This window comes from Ambystoma mexicanum, chromosome 3p (assembly GCF_040938575.1).
Source record: "Ambystoma mexicanum isolate Mex_15411 chromosome 3p, UKY_AmexF1_1, whole genome shotgun sequence".
Taxonomy (NCBI): Eukaryota; Metazoa; Chordata; class Amphibia; order Caudata; family Ambystomatidae; genus Ambystoma; species Ambystoma mexicanum.
In genome coordinates, this window is record NC_090925.1 from 151,709,137 (window position 1) to 151,723,908 (window position 14,772).

Genomic DNA, 14,772 nt, shown 5'->3' on the forward strand with positions numbered 1-14,772 from the left:
CTGGGACTGACTACCATGATTTTACCAGACCGCGAACAATGGTAGCAAAAAATCGGGTCAGTCATGTTTTTCAAGATGGCGCCCAAGAAGTATCTGTAAAAACAGACTCTGGTCGACTTTTTTTGCCGTTTCTTTTAGGAAAGGTCCTTCTTGTGTTTAACCAGGTTTGGTCCCTTTGTTCATTGTCCTTTGGCAGGTTTCAGTGCTGAAGCCCTCCTCTTGCGCCTCAGTGTCTGGGGTGGACAGGATGTGAGGGAGGTGCCCGAAACTCCGTGTGCTTAGTCTCCTAGGAGACCTGAATGCACTCTGGCGTGATTGGCTGGCTGGCTGTCCGGCAACGACAGCCACCCTGCTGTGTGAGTGACAGCCAGGCTGGAATGAATGGGGGAAAACTGTTTAAAAGCAGGTCTCTGGGACTTGGAAAGCAGAGTCGACCACTGGAACGAAAGAACCGAAGACGAGCTGAAGGAAGAGAACTGCTGCAACTCCTGGACGACCGGTGAAGCCCTGCTGCAGGTCCGAATTGCCCGAAACTCCATTGACAGAGAAGCCCTTCAAGGTTAACTTCTTCACTCGAATTTGGTGGAACCAACCAACTCACAAGCCGCCTGGAAACCGTCCCCTCCTGGTCGAATTTTCTACAGAGTGCTGTGGAAAACCGGATAGCCAGTGGGAAGGATACCAGTTTGTGTTCTTTAAGGCACTCATACCTTAAACCGACGTTTAGCCAAGCTTGTGGCCTCGACTCTGGGCAGTGCAGGAACCTCCCGACGTCCTCCTTCTTGTCCCCACGACTGAAGCACAGGAACAGCGAGGTCTGCTCGAACTGCCAGGAACAACTGCCTCAGCTACAGCTCTTCTTCACTTTAAAGGTACTGTGCAAACCCGGTCCGGAAACCTTTTCGACCACAGAGAAAGTTTGTGAAACTTTCCCCTCTTTGAAGGCTGGTCCTTCCCTAAAAATGTGTCTAACTTTTCACCTGGCTGAATTCTTCTAAAAACCGTGGCAAAGACTTAACTGTTATCTACCAGAACTGTGCTATCCTATACAAAGACTCTGAACCATTGACTTTGACCCAGGCCTATCGAATTTAATTGCTGGTTGTAGTTAACTGAAACCCTTTGCCCTACCTATGAATGTATTTGGGCTGTATTTCTTATAACCTTGTCTTTTTACCCCTTTTTAAAGTAACTGAAGTGCCATTTTGCTCCCACTTCAGGGGAGCTGAACTTGTTCAGTAACTTATTGGTTGTGTATTGTGGTGTATTAGTGTATGATATTAAGCTGCTTTTGCTAGTGTAATGTTTTCTAATTGACTGTGTAAATAAATGTGTATTCTTTTACCAAGAAACCCTGAGTTGAACCACTGTATTTGTTGGTCCCTTTGTGTAACTTGTTCTACTGCTCACTTCAACTCTTGAGATAAGTCTGGCTGCTCAGCCAATGCTACCATATAACTGTGTAGTACAGGCTTGTACCAAAGGTGAAATTGTACTGACACTTGTAGTCTTAATTGCATGTAGTGTTCCCAAAGGGTACTGCATGTGATTCTGCCTAACACTCTGAAATTGCGAAAGGGTGCTGCAGTTTAGTTTGTGCTCTTTAAAAATTACAGACAACACCCCTGCACAGTCTCTGCGACCCAAGAGTCCACGGTAAGCTCCTCCCAAGCGCTTAGGTGCATCGCTAGCCTACCAACTATCGCGGGAATTGCGCCTTGAAACACTTGTGTATAGGCGCGTCACAAATGCCATATCATATCATATCATTGCTTGCTGCTGTGCTGTGTGCATACGACTGTACTCTCACATGCTGCTGCAGTGCCAACCCCGACCCCTGCCTCTTCCACGGGAGGGGAAGGAAGGATTCAGCCTTCTGTCTTCCTGCTGTCACTAATTGTTTCCTCTATAGGGCCTCTGGCCTCCTCAGTGGCTAGCGGAGACGCCTCTGCTTCTGCCGTCCTGGCAGATACACAGGGCACAAACACTCTTTTTTAACAATGTCTGACCTTTGTCCAGAGCAGCAAAGGTGTTAACAAATCTGGCCATGTCTTTGACAAATGCTTCTCTAAACAAAAGCCCTTTAGCTGCTGCAGTGGCCTCAGAGGATGCCAACTTCCTGAGTTTCAGGTCGATCTTTACTACAATCGATCGTCTGCACTCCGCTGCTATTGTACAGTTGGTATTACTTATTAAACAAACTGCTCTTTGTGCCCAATTAGCCAGAATATGCACATCCATAGGCAGGGCCTCTTTGGTCTCTCTTCCACCATTTTAATGATCTTGGCCAATGGACCTATGGAATCGGGGAGTGTGTCCGGGCATTCTATCCATGAGCAGTCAATGCCCTTTTCAGGTCCTTGGTGTGCTTCACCATGAATGAGTCCACCTCCAGAGTGTCCGCTACTTTATCCGGCAGAGAAGGTCTGGAATATTGTGCCTTCAATTAGCCTCTCACCTCCTTATTTAAAGGCGTGCGCAGTCACTTGCTCAAGTACCTTTTGGCCTTAAGTGAGAGCTTCCGTTCCGAGGATCTCGGGTGGAGTAGCAGGTCTGGATGAAAGGGGTCGACCAGGGAACTATCTCTGCATTTCTAAACGCTCTTATTGTGCCTTTTGCACGGTTCTCCTTCCTGAGGAGTGGCCAAGCTCACAGAAAGGTGAGAACTCTCAGTGCTGCTGGAATCCCATTCAGTGCCCTCTTGGTCTTCCTGTGGGCTAAGGGGTATGTCACCTTGTCCCTTCCATCACGCCTTTCCCTTAGCATGCCTCTCTTTTGTGTGTCCTTTGCGTGATTCGGACAGTGGTTCGCCACTGGCCTTATGTTCCTCCTGCCATCGTCTCTTGCAGGCTTTGGGCCTCACAGCTGTCGGCCCTTGAGAGAAGGCGACCCAGCCCAGGAGACAGTCCAGCTTATGGGATAGCGGCCCTATGCCTGCCCATGCTGCTTTGTCCATCAGCTGTCCCAGAGAGGGGTCCTGCAGAATGTTTGAAGGCCCTTCTCTGCTTTACTCGCTGTCAGAGGGTTCTAATTTATAACATCTCTCAATGGTCTTGAGACTATTTCTTCACTTGTTTAATGTCTTTGAAGTCATTTAAACAGTACAGTTTACATCAGCTAGTGCAGAGATTGATGACATGCTGTGGCATGCTGTAGTTCCAAGTAGCTGAAAGTTATGAAATATAACACAAGAGGCTAAGAGGTAAGATGACTGAAGTAATTTTGAAGCAATGAAAAAACTGATTTGAAGCAGATATAAAGAAATATCTAGGTGGCATGCCACTTTAAAATTAACACTGAAAAGGAACTTTCAGGCCCTGGTGTTTAAATAGGTCATAAGAACTAGCACCAGAAATTTCCCATCTAAAGCATTTGTGCAATGGTAGAGCTTCAGACTACAGTGCGCGAGGTAGAAAGCTCTAGGATGCTGTCAAAGTTCATTTTATTTTTTTAATTTCATTTGTAACATCTCCCAATGATTGTGAGGCTTTTTACTCACTTGTTTAATGTCTTAAAAGTCATTTAAACAGTCAATTTGACATCAGCTAGTCCCGAGAGGGGTGACATTCTGTGGCATGCTGGAGTTCCAAGTGCTTCCAAACATTCAATTGCTGAAAGGTATGAAACATAAGACAAGAGACTAAGAGGTGAGATGCCTGAAGTAATTTTGAAGCAATGAAAACACTGATTTGAAGGAGATATAAGACATATCTAGGTGGCATGTCACGTTAGAATTGACACTGAAAAGGGACTGTGGGACCCTGCTGTTTGAATAGGTCATAAGAACTAGCACCAGATATTTCCAACATAAAGGGTTGGTGCAACTGTAGAACTGCAGACTACAGTGCATGAGGTTGAAAGTTCTAGGCAACTACAGTGCATGAGGTTCAAAGTTCTAGGCAGCTGTCAGAAACTTAATTTTTTTTTTTTTGATTTATTTACATCGCAAAAGGATTGTGAGGCTTTTAACTCACTTGTTTAATGTCTTAAAAGTCATTTAAACAGCAAATTTGACATCAGCTAGTACCGAGATTGGTGACATGCTGTGTTATGATAAGTACTTAAACTATGCATTTGCTGAAAGTGTTTCAATATAAAACAATCCCACAATGATTGAGAGGGTATTTTTCACTTGTACAATATGTTTGAACTCCTTAAAACTGCACATTTTCCATCAGCCAGTCCAGAGATTGGTGGCATGCTGTCATGTCAAATTCGGCTCCTACCCCTTCTCTGGCACCGCCCTGCCACAGCTCAGGATTTAAGGGCGCGTTATTACACCTTTGCGCCATTGCTGAGAAGTTAAGGATATTGTTAAGAGCGATCTGGACAGGATGGAAGGGCGGCCCTCTCAGGGGGCGCCTGTGATTATTAAAGCCCCGGAGGATGAGGACCCGGTGAAAGGAGCACCACCTCCCAGCCCGAGCAGCATCTCCAAGGGCTCAGGACATCACCGCAATGATTCCGGGTATCTCTCAACATATAACACTGTAACCCCGTGTTCATGTTCTTCAGACTACCCTGATTCCCTATCTCTGCCAGGACCCGGGGCCCTGGACAGGGAAGCGGAGCCCGCTGATCAGACGGGGTGTGAGGCGGGGTCCCAGCAGCTCCGAGATCCAGGGTGGAGAAAGCCTGCGAGGAGCGAGCACTCGGAACGGGGGCTTCCACTTTCCCAAGATGCACGCGACGCAGGGGGAGATACAGAACCAGGGGTGAATGTCACCGATGACCCGCTGCGCCCCCTGGCATGGTCAGGACCCTGCAAGAAAGAGAAAGCATGGACTGAAGGCCCCGGGGCGCATCTACAGGAACTGCTCCCGAGACAAGTAGACACGCAGCCCACGGAGACACCTGCAGGAGCCGGGAAGCGCTGCCCAAGGTGTCTGCTGCCCTCTAAAGGTAAGATGCGCAACTACACCAGTGATCTGTTATTTCTCAGCAATCGGGGAATGCGCTGCTCCGCTGCCGGTGCAATAATCCGCAGCTTCCGCATAGAAGTGCGTCAGTTCTTATCCTCACCCCCTCTCACCCCAAGGTGCACAGCAGTGCAACTGCGCCAGAAATCACAGCCCGATTCCCCTTTCTGCCGTTAAACTAATCTGTAGTGTGTTAAATTGCACATGTCTGTCATCTCCTGAATCAACAGTCTTCCCCTTGCTTAATGTGTGCCGGGATCTGGCGGGGCACCAACACATAGGGGGTCATTATCTGACACTACCATTTCTACCGCCTGATATCCCGGTGTTATGGGGATAATCCAGGTGGCGGAAACACCAGTAGCTCCCCATTCCATGGGGTCCCATAGGACTCCATGCAGGGGTTTGCAGCAATTACCGGTTCCGGTAATTGCAGAATTTTGTTACTGGTGGGGGCCTGATTTATCAGCAGGTCAGGCCTGGATGTAGATCCGTGCCCCCCACAGGCAAACTTGTGTTTGCCCAGTCTGGTAAAAATGCTTGTGCCGGAATTACTGGTAATTTTACCAGCATTTTTTCTGGACCGGGGAAACTAATGAGCACAATAATTGCCCTCACTGGCACCTATTAAACGGATTTAACTACTTTATTGTAATGTACAGATGTGGGGTTTTCGGTATGCGTTTCAGAAATGAAGTTACTTTTTAATTAAGCCAGCCTTCACATCCTAGCATCATTGTTATACTTCGGACTAGATGGTATTCTATGCAGCTTACTAATACTCTCACCATTACCTAGTATGTATCCATCTACTACTAGCTTGTCTGCCTGCGTCCTCATCCTCCTAAATATTGTAATCCAGCCTAAAATGGCTCCACAATTACCTAACATGCCCTCCCCAACCATGCTCAGCAACCAGGCACCACACTTAGATACTAACAACCCTCAGCTGCAACCTACCTGTCTCTCTCGTACGACCACAGATAGGAACTTAGGACTTAGAGCTAGACTAGCCAAAATGTACGAGCCGCTCGCCCATTCACTGCCCACTATACAGAATTCCAAGGAGCAGCCGCTTCGACTAAGCTCCCCCACTAAAATCTCTAATCCTCCCTACAACTGCACCACTAGACCCCCATTCAACTTCCCCAGTCAGGACACTCCCAAATCAACACAGGATAAACGTCATATGACCACTACTAAAAATACAGCCAGCCCTAAAATCAAAGGAGCCCTGATCAACGCCAGATGGCTAGTAGCCCAGGCCACAGAAATCGCAGACCTGATCCTTAAAGAAGATCTTGACTTCCTCGCCATCACCGAGACCTGGTTACACCCAGCAGCAGGCCCCATGCTCATGCTAGCAGTCCCAGATAATTATTTTATTCTGAGGCAAGATCGCCCTAATTCCAGGAGGGGGTGTCGCCATTATGCACAAATGAAGTCTGACCATGAGATTAGCTACCTCCACCAACGTACTTTCATGTGAAACACTATCAGTCAAAGTCCCTCTTACTAATACTCAAACCCTCAATATCCATCTGATTTACTGCCCTCCAGGTTGGCGCTTTTGATGAAGAACTTAATGCAATTCTATCCAGCAACCTCAAAAGCTCTTCACAAGTTCTCACCCTGGGGGACTTTAACATGGGCTATAATACCCTGGCAGACCATCCAGCCAGCACTATAGTTAACACCCTTACTGAACTAGGCTTTGCACAAAGAAGTATGGCACCCACTCATTCGAAAGGTAGAATACTGGATTGGGTAGCCGACAATAACTGCCTAGCGAACATCACAAATATCTCACCACTAGTTTGGACCGACCACCACTTGGTATCGTTCTTGTTGTCCACTGATAGACCCCCACCTCCGCCCATCATTACGGCCCCTCCTACTCTCACCAGAAACAAGAAAAACATTACTTTAGAAAGACTCATCCCGAATCTCCGACCCACACTTAACACACTCCCCGATAACCTGGACCCAGAGATCCTAGTCGAAGAAAACAACAAGGTCATGGCTACCACGCTGGACCTCATCACCCCGCTTAAACTCAGACCTAGTAAACCAAAAACGCACCTTAACAAATGGTACACACCATTCCTTAAAAACCTAAGGCAGCAAAAAAGAAACTGCAAGGCCACCTGGAAATAATCCCCCTCAGCTGCAAACAAACTCAAACTCTCCAAACTAACCACACTTTATAAAAAAGAAATCTACCTGGCTAAACGAACCTCCTTTGACTCTCGCATATCACAGGCTAAATCTAATATGAAGGAACACTTCTTAAAGAAGTAGAAACCCCCATACTAACCCCTGATACCTGCACCAAAGATAAAAACTGGTGCTCAGAAATTCAAAATGCCTTGGCAAATAAGATTGTGACCTTTCAAAGCAAAATCTCTAGCAAAAAAGCTGCCCTGAAAGACACTCTCCCATCCAAAACTCCGGATAAGTCCACGACCACAGATCTCATCCGCTTCAAGTTCTCCAAAGTTAATACTCTTGACGTAGAAAAAATCATCCTGTCCTTGAAACCATCTAACTGCCAGGGAGATCTGTGCCCAGCACAGCTCATCAAAGATGCTGCCCGCGACCTCTCCCCCTTCATTACCAAACTGATCAATTCCTCCTTTACCACTGGCTCCATCCCCACCAATCTAGAACAATCCTGGGTACTGCCATTACTAAAAAAAACACTCTTAACCCAGCCATACCCACAAATTACCGACCCATAACAACTGTTCCCTTCCTTCTAAAAATCTTAGACAAGGTCGCCTATGTGCAAATACAGAAGCACCTGGAAGAACACCACCTCTTAGGACGCAGACAGTCAGGGTTCTGTCCTCAACACGGGACTGAAACTGCACTCATTGACCTGAAAGCTCAGATTGATACACTTAGGCACAAAGGGCAAGTTGCCTTGCTCCTCCTCCTTGACCTATCTGCAGCCTTCGACCTGGTCGACCATTCTGTCCGATGCTCACACCTCCACTCAGCAGCACACTTCTCTCCCGAGACCATCACCTGGATCACCTCATTCCTTGACGTAAGAACTATGAGGGTCTTCTCTCCGACGGATGCAGCAGACCCTATACCCATCACCTGTGGTGTCCCACGGGGTTCCTGCGTCTCCCCTACTTTATACAACATGTTTACCAAGCCCCTTTTCGATGATTTGGATCATCTCGGTATCACCTACCCTAATTAAGCAGATGATACCCAAATCCTCTTTCCGCTTTCTGGAGATTATGGAAAGGAGTTGGCCTTGCTAAATAGGGTGTATATCATCATTCAGGCATGGATGGCCACCCACGGACTATGCCTGAATGATGAGAAAACGGAGTTTATCGCCCTGGGTACCACGTCCAGTTTAAAGAAACTTAGCCCAGCGTACAACTCCTTCATGATAGATGGGAACAACATCAAAGTTGGACAGGAGGTCAAAACATTGGGATTCTACCTGGATTCCAACTTTTCCTTCAAAAGACAACTGAGTTTCCTGGCAACTTCATCTGCATACACGTACAAATTAATCCGTGCAGCCAAACCATTTCTGTCAGACACTAGCTGCCTCACACTAGCCAGAGCCCTTATACTCTACCGCCTTGACTATTGCAACTCCCGGTACCTGGGAACCTACAAGGCTACCACCATTAGCTATAAACCCTCCAGAACAACGCCCTGAGAGCAGCCTTAGGCATCCCCAGAAGAGAGCACATTTCAGGATTTAGCCAACAGAACAACTGGCTCTCCACTACAGACAAAATTCCCCTACAAACGGCATCACTTACCTACAAATCTCTTAACAATGACGCTCCCATCTATTTGATTAACAGATTCCATAGACAAGCCGCCTCAAGACCCCTCAGAACTGCATATAAAGACTGCCTCACCGTCCCAAACTTTAAACTTGCCACCATAGGGGGTAACAATTTCCCGGTTAAAGCAGCCAAACTGTGGAACTCCTTGCCTCCGAACCTTAGAGTAGACATGCCCTACCTGAATTTCCGTTCCAAGGTAGTCTCATGGCTGAAATCGAAGGTCCACTAACATAGCTAAGTGTCTAGGCTATCCCTCGTGCTATCCTCACACACTGTAACCACGTGTGCCTACTTTGTACTCTTGTATATACTGTATATCCTGCCTGTTTGCCCTACTGATTGTATATATCCTCATTGTCTTTAGGTACATCTTATATGTTGTAACTAAGCTTCGCATATTCTTGTAAACGCTGCGCCCTGATACCCGCGAGTACATCTGCGCATTATAAATAATAAAACAAACAAACATTGTTATGGCAACATGTGCGCTTACATGCTCTCACTGTTACTGGAAAAGGTCAAAGTTGATTGAACATGACTGACATCTGATGTGCACTCTGGCCCGCTGGCCCTTCACGTGCTCTGCTTCAGGAAGCTGTTTGTGCGCAGTAGTGTGCCTGGGCGAGCACAGGCTCCATGAATTCCGGACACACCGTGACACAGGCCTGCTTTTGGTAAAGCTGGGAGAGCCAGGGATCTCTTGGTTAGGGCCGAGCCAAGGCCGAGCCAGGGGAATGGACGCGTGAAGCAGGAGAGGTCGGTATCTGGAGCCGGGGGGGGTGTAGAAGGGAATCTGGGGTGCAGAAAATGAGCATCAAAGGGCTGAGAAAAGAGGTGCGAGGGGGCAAGGGGCCCAAGAAGAGGGAGGTGTGGAGGCAGAGAAAATGGGACCAAGGGGGGTGGGGCCATGAAAAGGAGTCCAGGGGCTGTGAAGAGAGGTGCAAGGGCTGAGGACAGTGCCCCGGCGGGTGTGATGGGTCTGGGGCTGTGAAAAGAAGTGTGAGGGGCCTGAGGGACGTGAAAAGGGGCACGAGAGGCTGAGAAAAGGGGGGCACAGTGCTGTGGACTGTGAAAAGGGGTGAGAGGTGGCTGGGGGCCTTGAAAAGGGGTGTGAGGGGGTTCAGGGCTGAAGTAAGGGTTCCGACGGGGCTGGGAGCTGAGGAAAGGGTCGACAGAGGCCTGGGGGCTGAGAAAAGGGGTGCAAGGGGCTGGGGCTGTGAAAAGGGGTGCAAGGGGGCTGGGGGCTGAGATAAGGGGTCAGAGGGGGTGGGGGTTGAGGAAAGGGGTGCGAGGGGCCGGGGGCTGAGCAAAAGTGTTCATGGGGCTGGGGGCCAAGAAAAGGGGTGAGAGGGGGCTGGGGGCCAAGGAGAGGGGTGCAAGGTGCTAGGGGCTGAGAAAAGGGGTGCAAAGGAATGGGGGACAAGTAAAGGGGTGCAAGGGGATGGGACCAAGAAAAGGTGTGCACAGAGACGAGAAGAGAGGGCTGGGGGCTGAGAAAAGAAGTGCGAGGAGGCTGGTAGCCGTGAAAAGGGGTAAGAGGGGGCTGGCGCTGCACCAAGGAGTGCAAAGGGTTTATGGTCTTTCCATCCATGGAAATGCATCAAAATGCAAATCGATCGATGTAAATCCATCGAATACTTTTGCATCAACATGCTATCTTTAACATAAAGGTGCATTTGCATCGAAACCAGTCCATCGACTTTATGAATGGACAAGTTTATATGAATATGCACATTAAAATGTAAAAAAGCATTTTGATGCATTTTTTTGTTTTGTAATGTTAAAACGTTACATGGAGCTGCCCAGTGCTGAAATTTCGGAACTGGCCAGCTCCTTGTAACGTTTTAATGTTTATTGTATATTGGGGGGGATCCCTCCAAGACCCTCCAGCCCCGCACACCCCCCTTAACCCTAACCCAACCCTAAACCTAACCCTAGCCCCCACCCAAACCCTAATCCAACCCTAACCCTTAATATAACCCTTAATGTAACCCTAAACCTAACCCCAAATCGAACCCTAGCCCGAACCCTAACACTAACCCTAAATCTAACCCTTGCCCCTAATCTAACCCTACCCCTAACCCTAATTATCCATCAAAATTAACCATCGAAAATGATTCAATGAAAATGCTTTTCGATTGAATGGCAATTCAATGAATAATTTTCGATTGAAAAAGACCCGATACTGTGCAAAGGGGCTGGGGGCCATGAACAGGAGTTCCAGAGGGCTGGGTGTCGAAAAGAAGGGTGCAAAGGGGCAGGGGGCTGAGAAATGGAGTGCTTGGGGCTGTTAAAAAGGTTGCGAGGGGGGCAGAAGAAAGGGGTGCGAGGGGGCTGGGGCTGGGAAAAGGAGCCCTAGGGGGCTGAGAAAAGGGGTGCACGGGGGCTGGGGACTGTGAAAAGGGATGCAAGGTGGGCGTGGGCCGTGCAAAGTGGTGCAGTGCCAAGAAGAGAGAGCTTGTGGGCTGAGAAAAGGGGTGCAAGGGGACTGGGAGCCGAGAAAAGGAGTGCGCGAGGAAGGGGCCTGAGAAAAGGAGTGCAAAGGTGCTGGGTGCCATGAAAAGTGGTGCGAGGGGGCTGGGGCTGAGATAAGGAGTCAGAGGGAATTAGGCGGGTGGAGAAAGAGGTGAGAGAGGCCTGGGGGCTGAGAAAAGGGGTGTGACGGGCTGCGGGCCGAGAAAAATGGTTCAAGGGGAAAGGGGTCAAGAAAAGGGGTGAGAGGGGCCTGGGGGCCAAGGAGAGGGGCGGAAGGTTCTAGGGGCTTAGAAAAATGGTGCAAGGGGCTGGGGGCCAAGAAAAGGGGTGCAAGGGGATGGGGCCAAGAAAAGGGGTGCAAGGGGCGGAAAAAGGGATGCAAGCGGCTGAGAAAAGGGGTGCGAGGGGGCTGGGTCCATGAAAAGGGCTGCAACAGGTCTGGGGCCGTGAAAAGGAATACGAGGGGACTGAGAAAATGGGTGCAAGTGGGATGGGGCCGTGAAAAGGTGTGCAAGGGGACGAGAAGAGAGGGCGGGGGTGGCTGGGGGCAGAGAAGAATGCACGTTCTCTTGTGCCCTGTTTAGTTTTAGGAAGCAAGATGCGATGCTCGCTGTAAAGGTGTATTTCCTGGACCCCACTAGTACTCTCTTCGGTCTTGCAGCAGCCCCCTGCCCAACATGAAATACCAGCCTTCAGGTGTCCCACACGGCCAACACAGGGGCCCCCCAAGCAGACCTTTGCAGGGTGCCTCTGATCACCTTCTGGCAGGGCCACCACAGGGGACCCCCAAGCAGACCTTTGCAGTGGGCCCCTGATCACCTTCTGGCAGGGCCACCACAGAGGGCCCCCAAGCAGACCTTTGCAGTGGGCCCCTGATCACCTTCTGGCAGGGCCACCACAGAGGGCCCCCAAGCAGACCTTTGCAGGGGGCACCTGATCACCTTCTGGCAGGGCCACCACAGAGGGCCCCCAAGCAGACCTTTGCAGGGGGCACCTGATCACCTTCTGGCAGGGCCACCACAGAGGGCCCCCAAGCAGACCTTTGCAGTGGGCCCCTGATCACCTTCTGGCAGGGCCACCACAGGTGTCCCCCAAGCAGACCTTTGCAGTGGGCCCCTGATCACCTTCTGGCAGGGCCACCTCTGGCAGGGCCACCACAGGTGTCCCCCAAGCAGACCTTTGCAGTAGGCTCCTGATCACCTTCTGGCAGGGCCACCACAGGTGTCCCCCAAGCAGACCTTTGCAGTGGGCCCCTGATCACCTTCTGGCAGGGCCACCGCTGGCAGGGCCACCACAGGTGTCACCCAAGCAGACCTTTGCAGTGGGCCCCTGATCACCTTCTGGCAGGGCCACCTCTGGCAGGGCCACCACAGGTGTCCCCCAAGCAGACCTTTGCAGTAGGCTCCTGATCACCTTCTGGCAGGGCCACCACAGGTGTCCCCCAAGCAGACCTTTGCAGTGGGCCCCTGATCACCTTCTGGCAGGGCCACCTCTGGCAGGGCCACCACAGGTGTCCCCCAAGCAGACCTTTGCAGTAGGCTCCTGATCACCTTCTGGCAGGGCCACCACAGGTGTCCCCCAAGCAGACCTTTGCAGTGGGCCCCTGATCACCTTCTGGCAGGGCCACCGCTGGCAGGGCCACCACAGGTGTCACCCAAGCAGACCTTTGCAGTGGGCCCCTGATCACCTTCTGGCAGGGCCACCACTGGCAGGGCCACCACAGGTGTCACCCAAGCAGACCTTTGCAGGGGGCACCTGATCACCTTCTGGCGGTCCTGATTGGAGCCATTATTATTTGGATGATTGTGACTATTTCCGAAGAGCCCCTCTCTCCCCTTGCTCAGACCCTCGTCCATCAGAAAAGCGGGCATTTGTATATTGAAGGCGGCTTCTTAATTTAGTCACCGTTAATACATATATAGTGTTTGTATTCCTATAAGGGTCATGGTGTGCAATACACAGCACCTTTCATACACCCATCACATCACATGTGATCAACATTGCACGCGATAACAGAGCTTTCTACAGTTTTTAGTGTAAAAAGCAGTTAATAAACCGTGCTATACAGCACAAGCCATGTTAATAAGTAAGTAACCAGTGCAGTCATTCGTTTTGCACGGATCGAGCGTGCGCAGCGCGTGAGACCACGCCCCCCAGGGAGGGTGGGGGGGTTCTCTCCCCATGAAGTCTTTGGAAAAATGGCCTCCAAAATGTGCAATTTACTGTCCAAAGCCACCGAAACATGACATAAATAGCTTTTACATACTAATTGTGTACATTATTCTTACGTGTGCAAGTGTGATGGTGTATTTTACAGCAGCTTGTATTGAGAATAGCTGGTACTATAATGTATGCATAAAGAAATTCATCATAAAGTCGGTCATGATTAAAAAATATCATTTTGTCCTGCTGTTACTGGCATCCATATGCGTTCATCCTCTTACTAAGGTGGGATTTTAGGCATTTTCTTCAAGGGGAGAAACTAAGCTAAAATATTACTTTTTAACCACTTAATGCATGATTTGTCCTACCTCTAATGGCTACTAGTTATTGCTGTTGCTGAGTAAATATTCTTTAAAATGCACAATTTGCCCCACAATTTATCAAAAAACCTCCACCTTGGGTAATATTCAAACAGGGTCACAAAAGGAATGAATTGCCATTTGCAACTGAGATGGACCACTTTTTCATTGGTGCCTGAGACAATTTTATGGCCACAGTGTTCTCTCAGAGGCCCATACCCACCACCACACCGGCCGCACGCTGCACAGGGTGCTAATCGCAAACCCATATGCTGACTCTCAGAAACCCTCTCAACCCCTGGATGGGGGAGGGAGGGGCAGCACAGTGGTGACCAGCCTGAATGGCCACCAGCAAAGCATTGAGGAATGCCTTCTACAAATGCAGCTTTCTGCTTATCTGTGCTGAATAAATAGGCTGCTGCGTTGCTTCTTACATTCACATGTTTGTAAACCAAGCCATATACAGAGCTGCGGACCTGTGCAAGCCTAGCCTCTTTGCATTGCCCATAATGTGTTTCTAACTCTTCTTCTCTGTCTTACCTGCAAACGGCCATCCATTCCCTGTAGGTGGCATGTATGATTTATCAGCTGCTGCAAAGTGTCTGCTTTAATCAATACGTTTATAATAATGGAGTTACCCCGACCGACCCATGCCTGGGCAGAGTTTTCTCATAAAAGAGTAGTTGTTTACTTAGGAGCGAGTCATTTAACCCTAGGAACACCAAAGCATAAACCCATTGCTTGGCTTCTTTCCATTTTGAACCACTTGGAAAAGGGTGCTTCATTTACTGCTGTTAATCACTCACCTCGCTGGATTTCATGGGCACACGAGAACACCACGAAATACACAAGCAGTCCAAACGAACAGCAATCTTTCACATCTCAAATCGAGATGTGAAAGATTGCTGTTCGTTTTGGCTGCTTGCTCGAGTCTCGACGTGTGTTCATTTGTCCAAGGAAAGAGGCAAAATTGGCAAAGAGCACGCACGAGGAACAGAGAAGTCCGCCAATGTGTTTCACATCATCTTG

General features: G+C 49.3%; 1 protein-coding gene across 1 annotated transcript in view; it reads left to right on the top strand.

Annotated features, from left to right (window-relative positions):
• The first annotated feature begins 4,214 nt into the window (after positions 1 to 4,214).
• LOC138580181 (killer cell lectin-like receptor subfamily B member 1B allele B) overlaps positions 4,215 to 14,772 on the top strand; it is a 248,556-nt gene continuing 237,998 nt past the window's right edge. Inside the window, exon 1 of the mRNA XM_069650509.1 lies at positions 4,215 to 4,902. Within this exon, the coding sequence (XP_069506610.1) occupies positions 4,335 to 4,902 (568 nt within the window). The 5' untranslated portion in view covers positions 4,215 to 4,334. The remainder of the gene's footprint in view (positions 4,903 to 14,772) is intronic.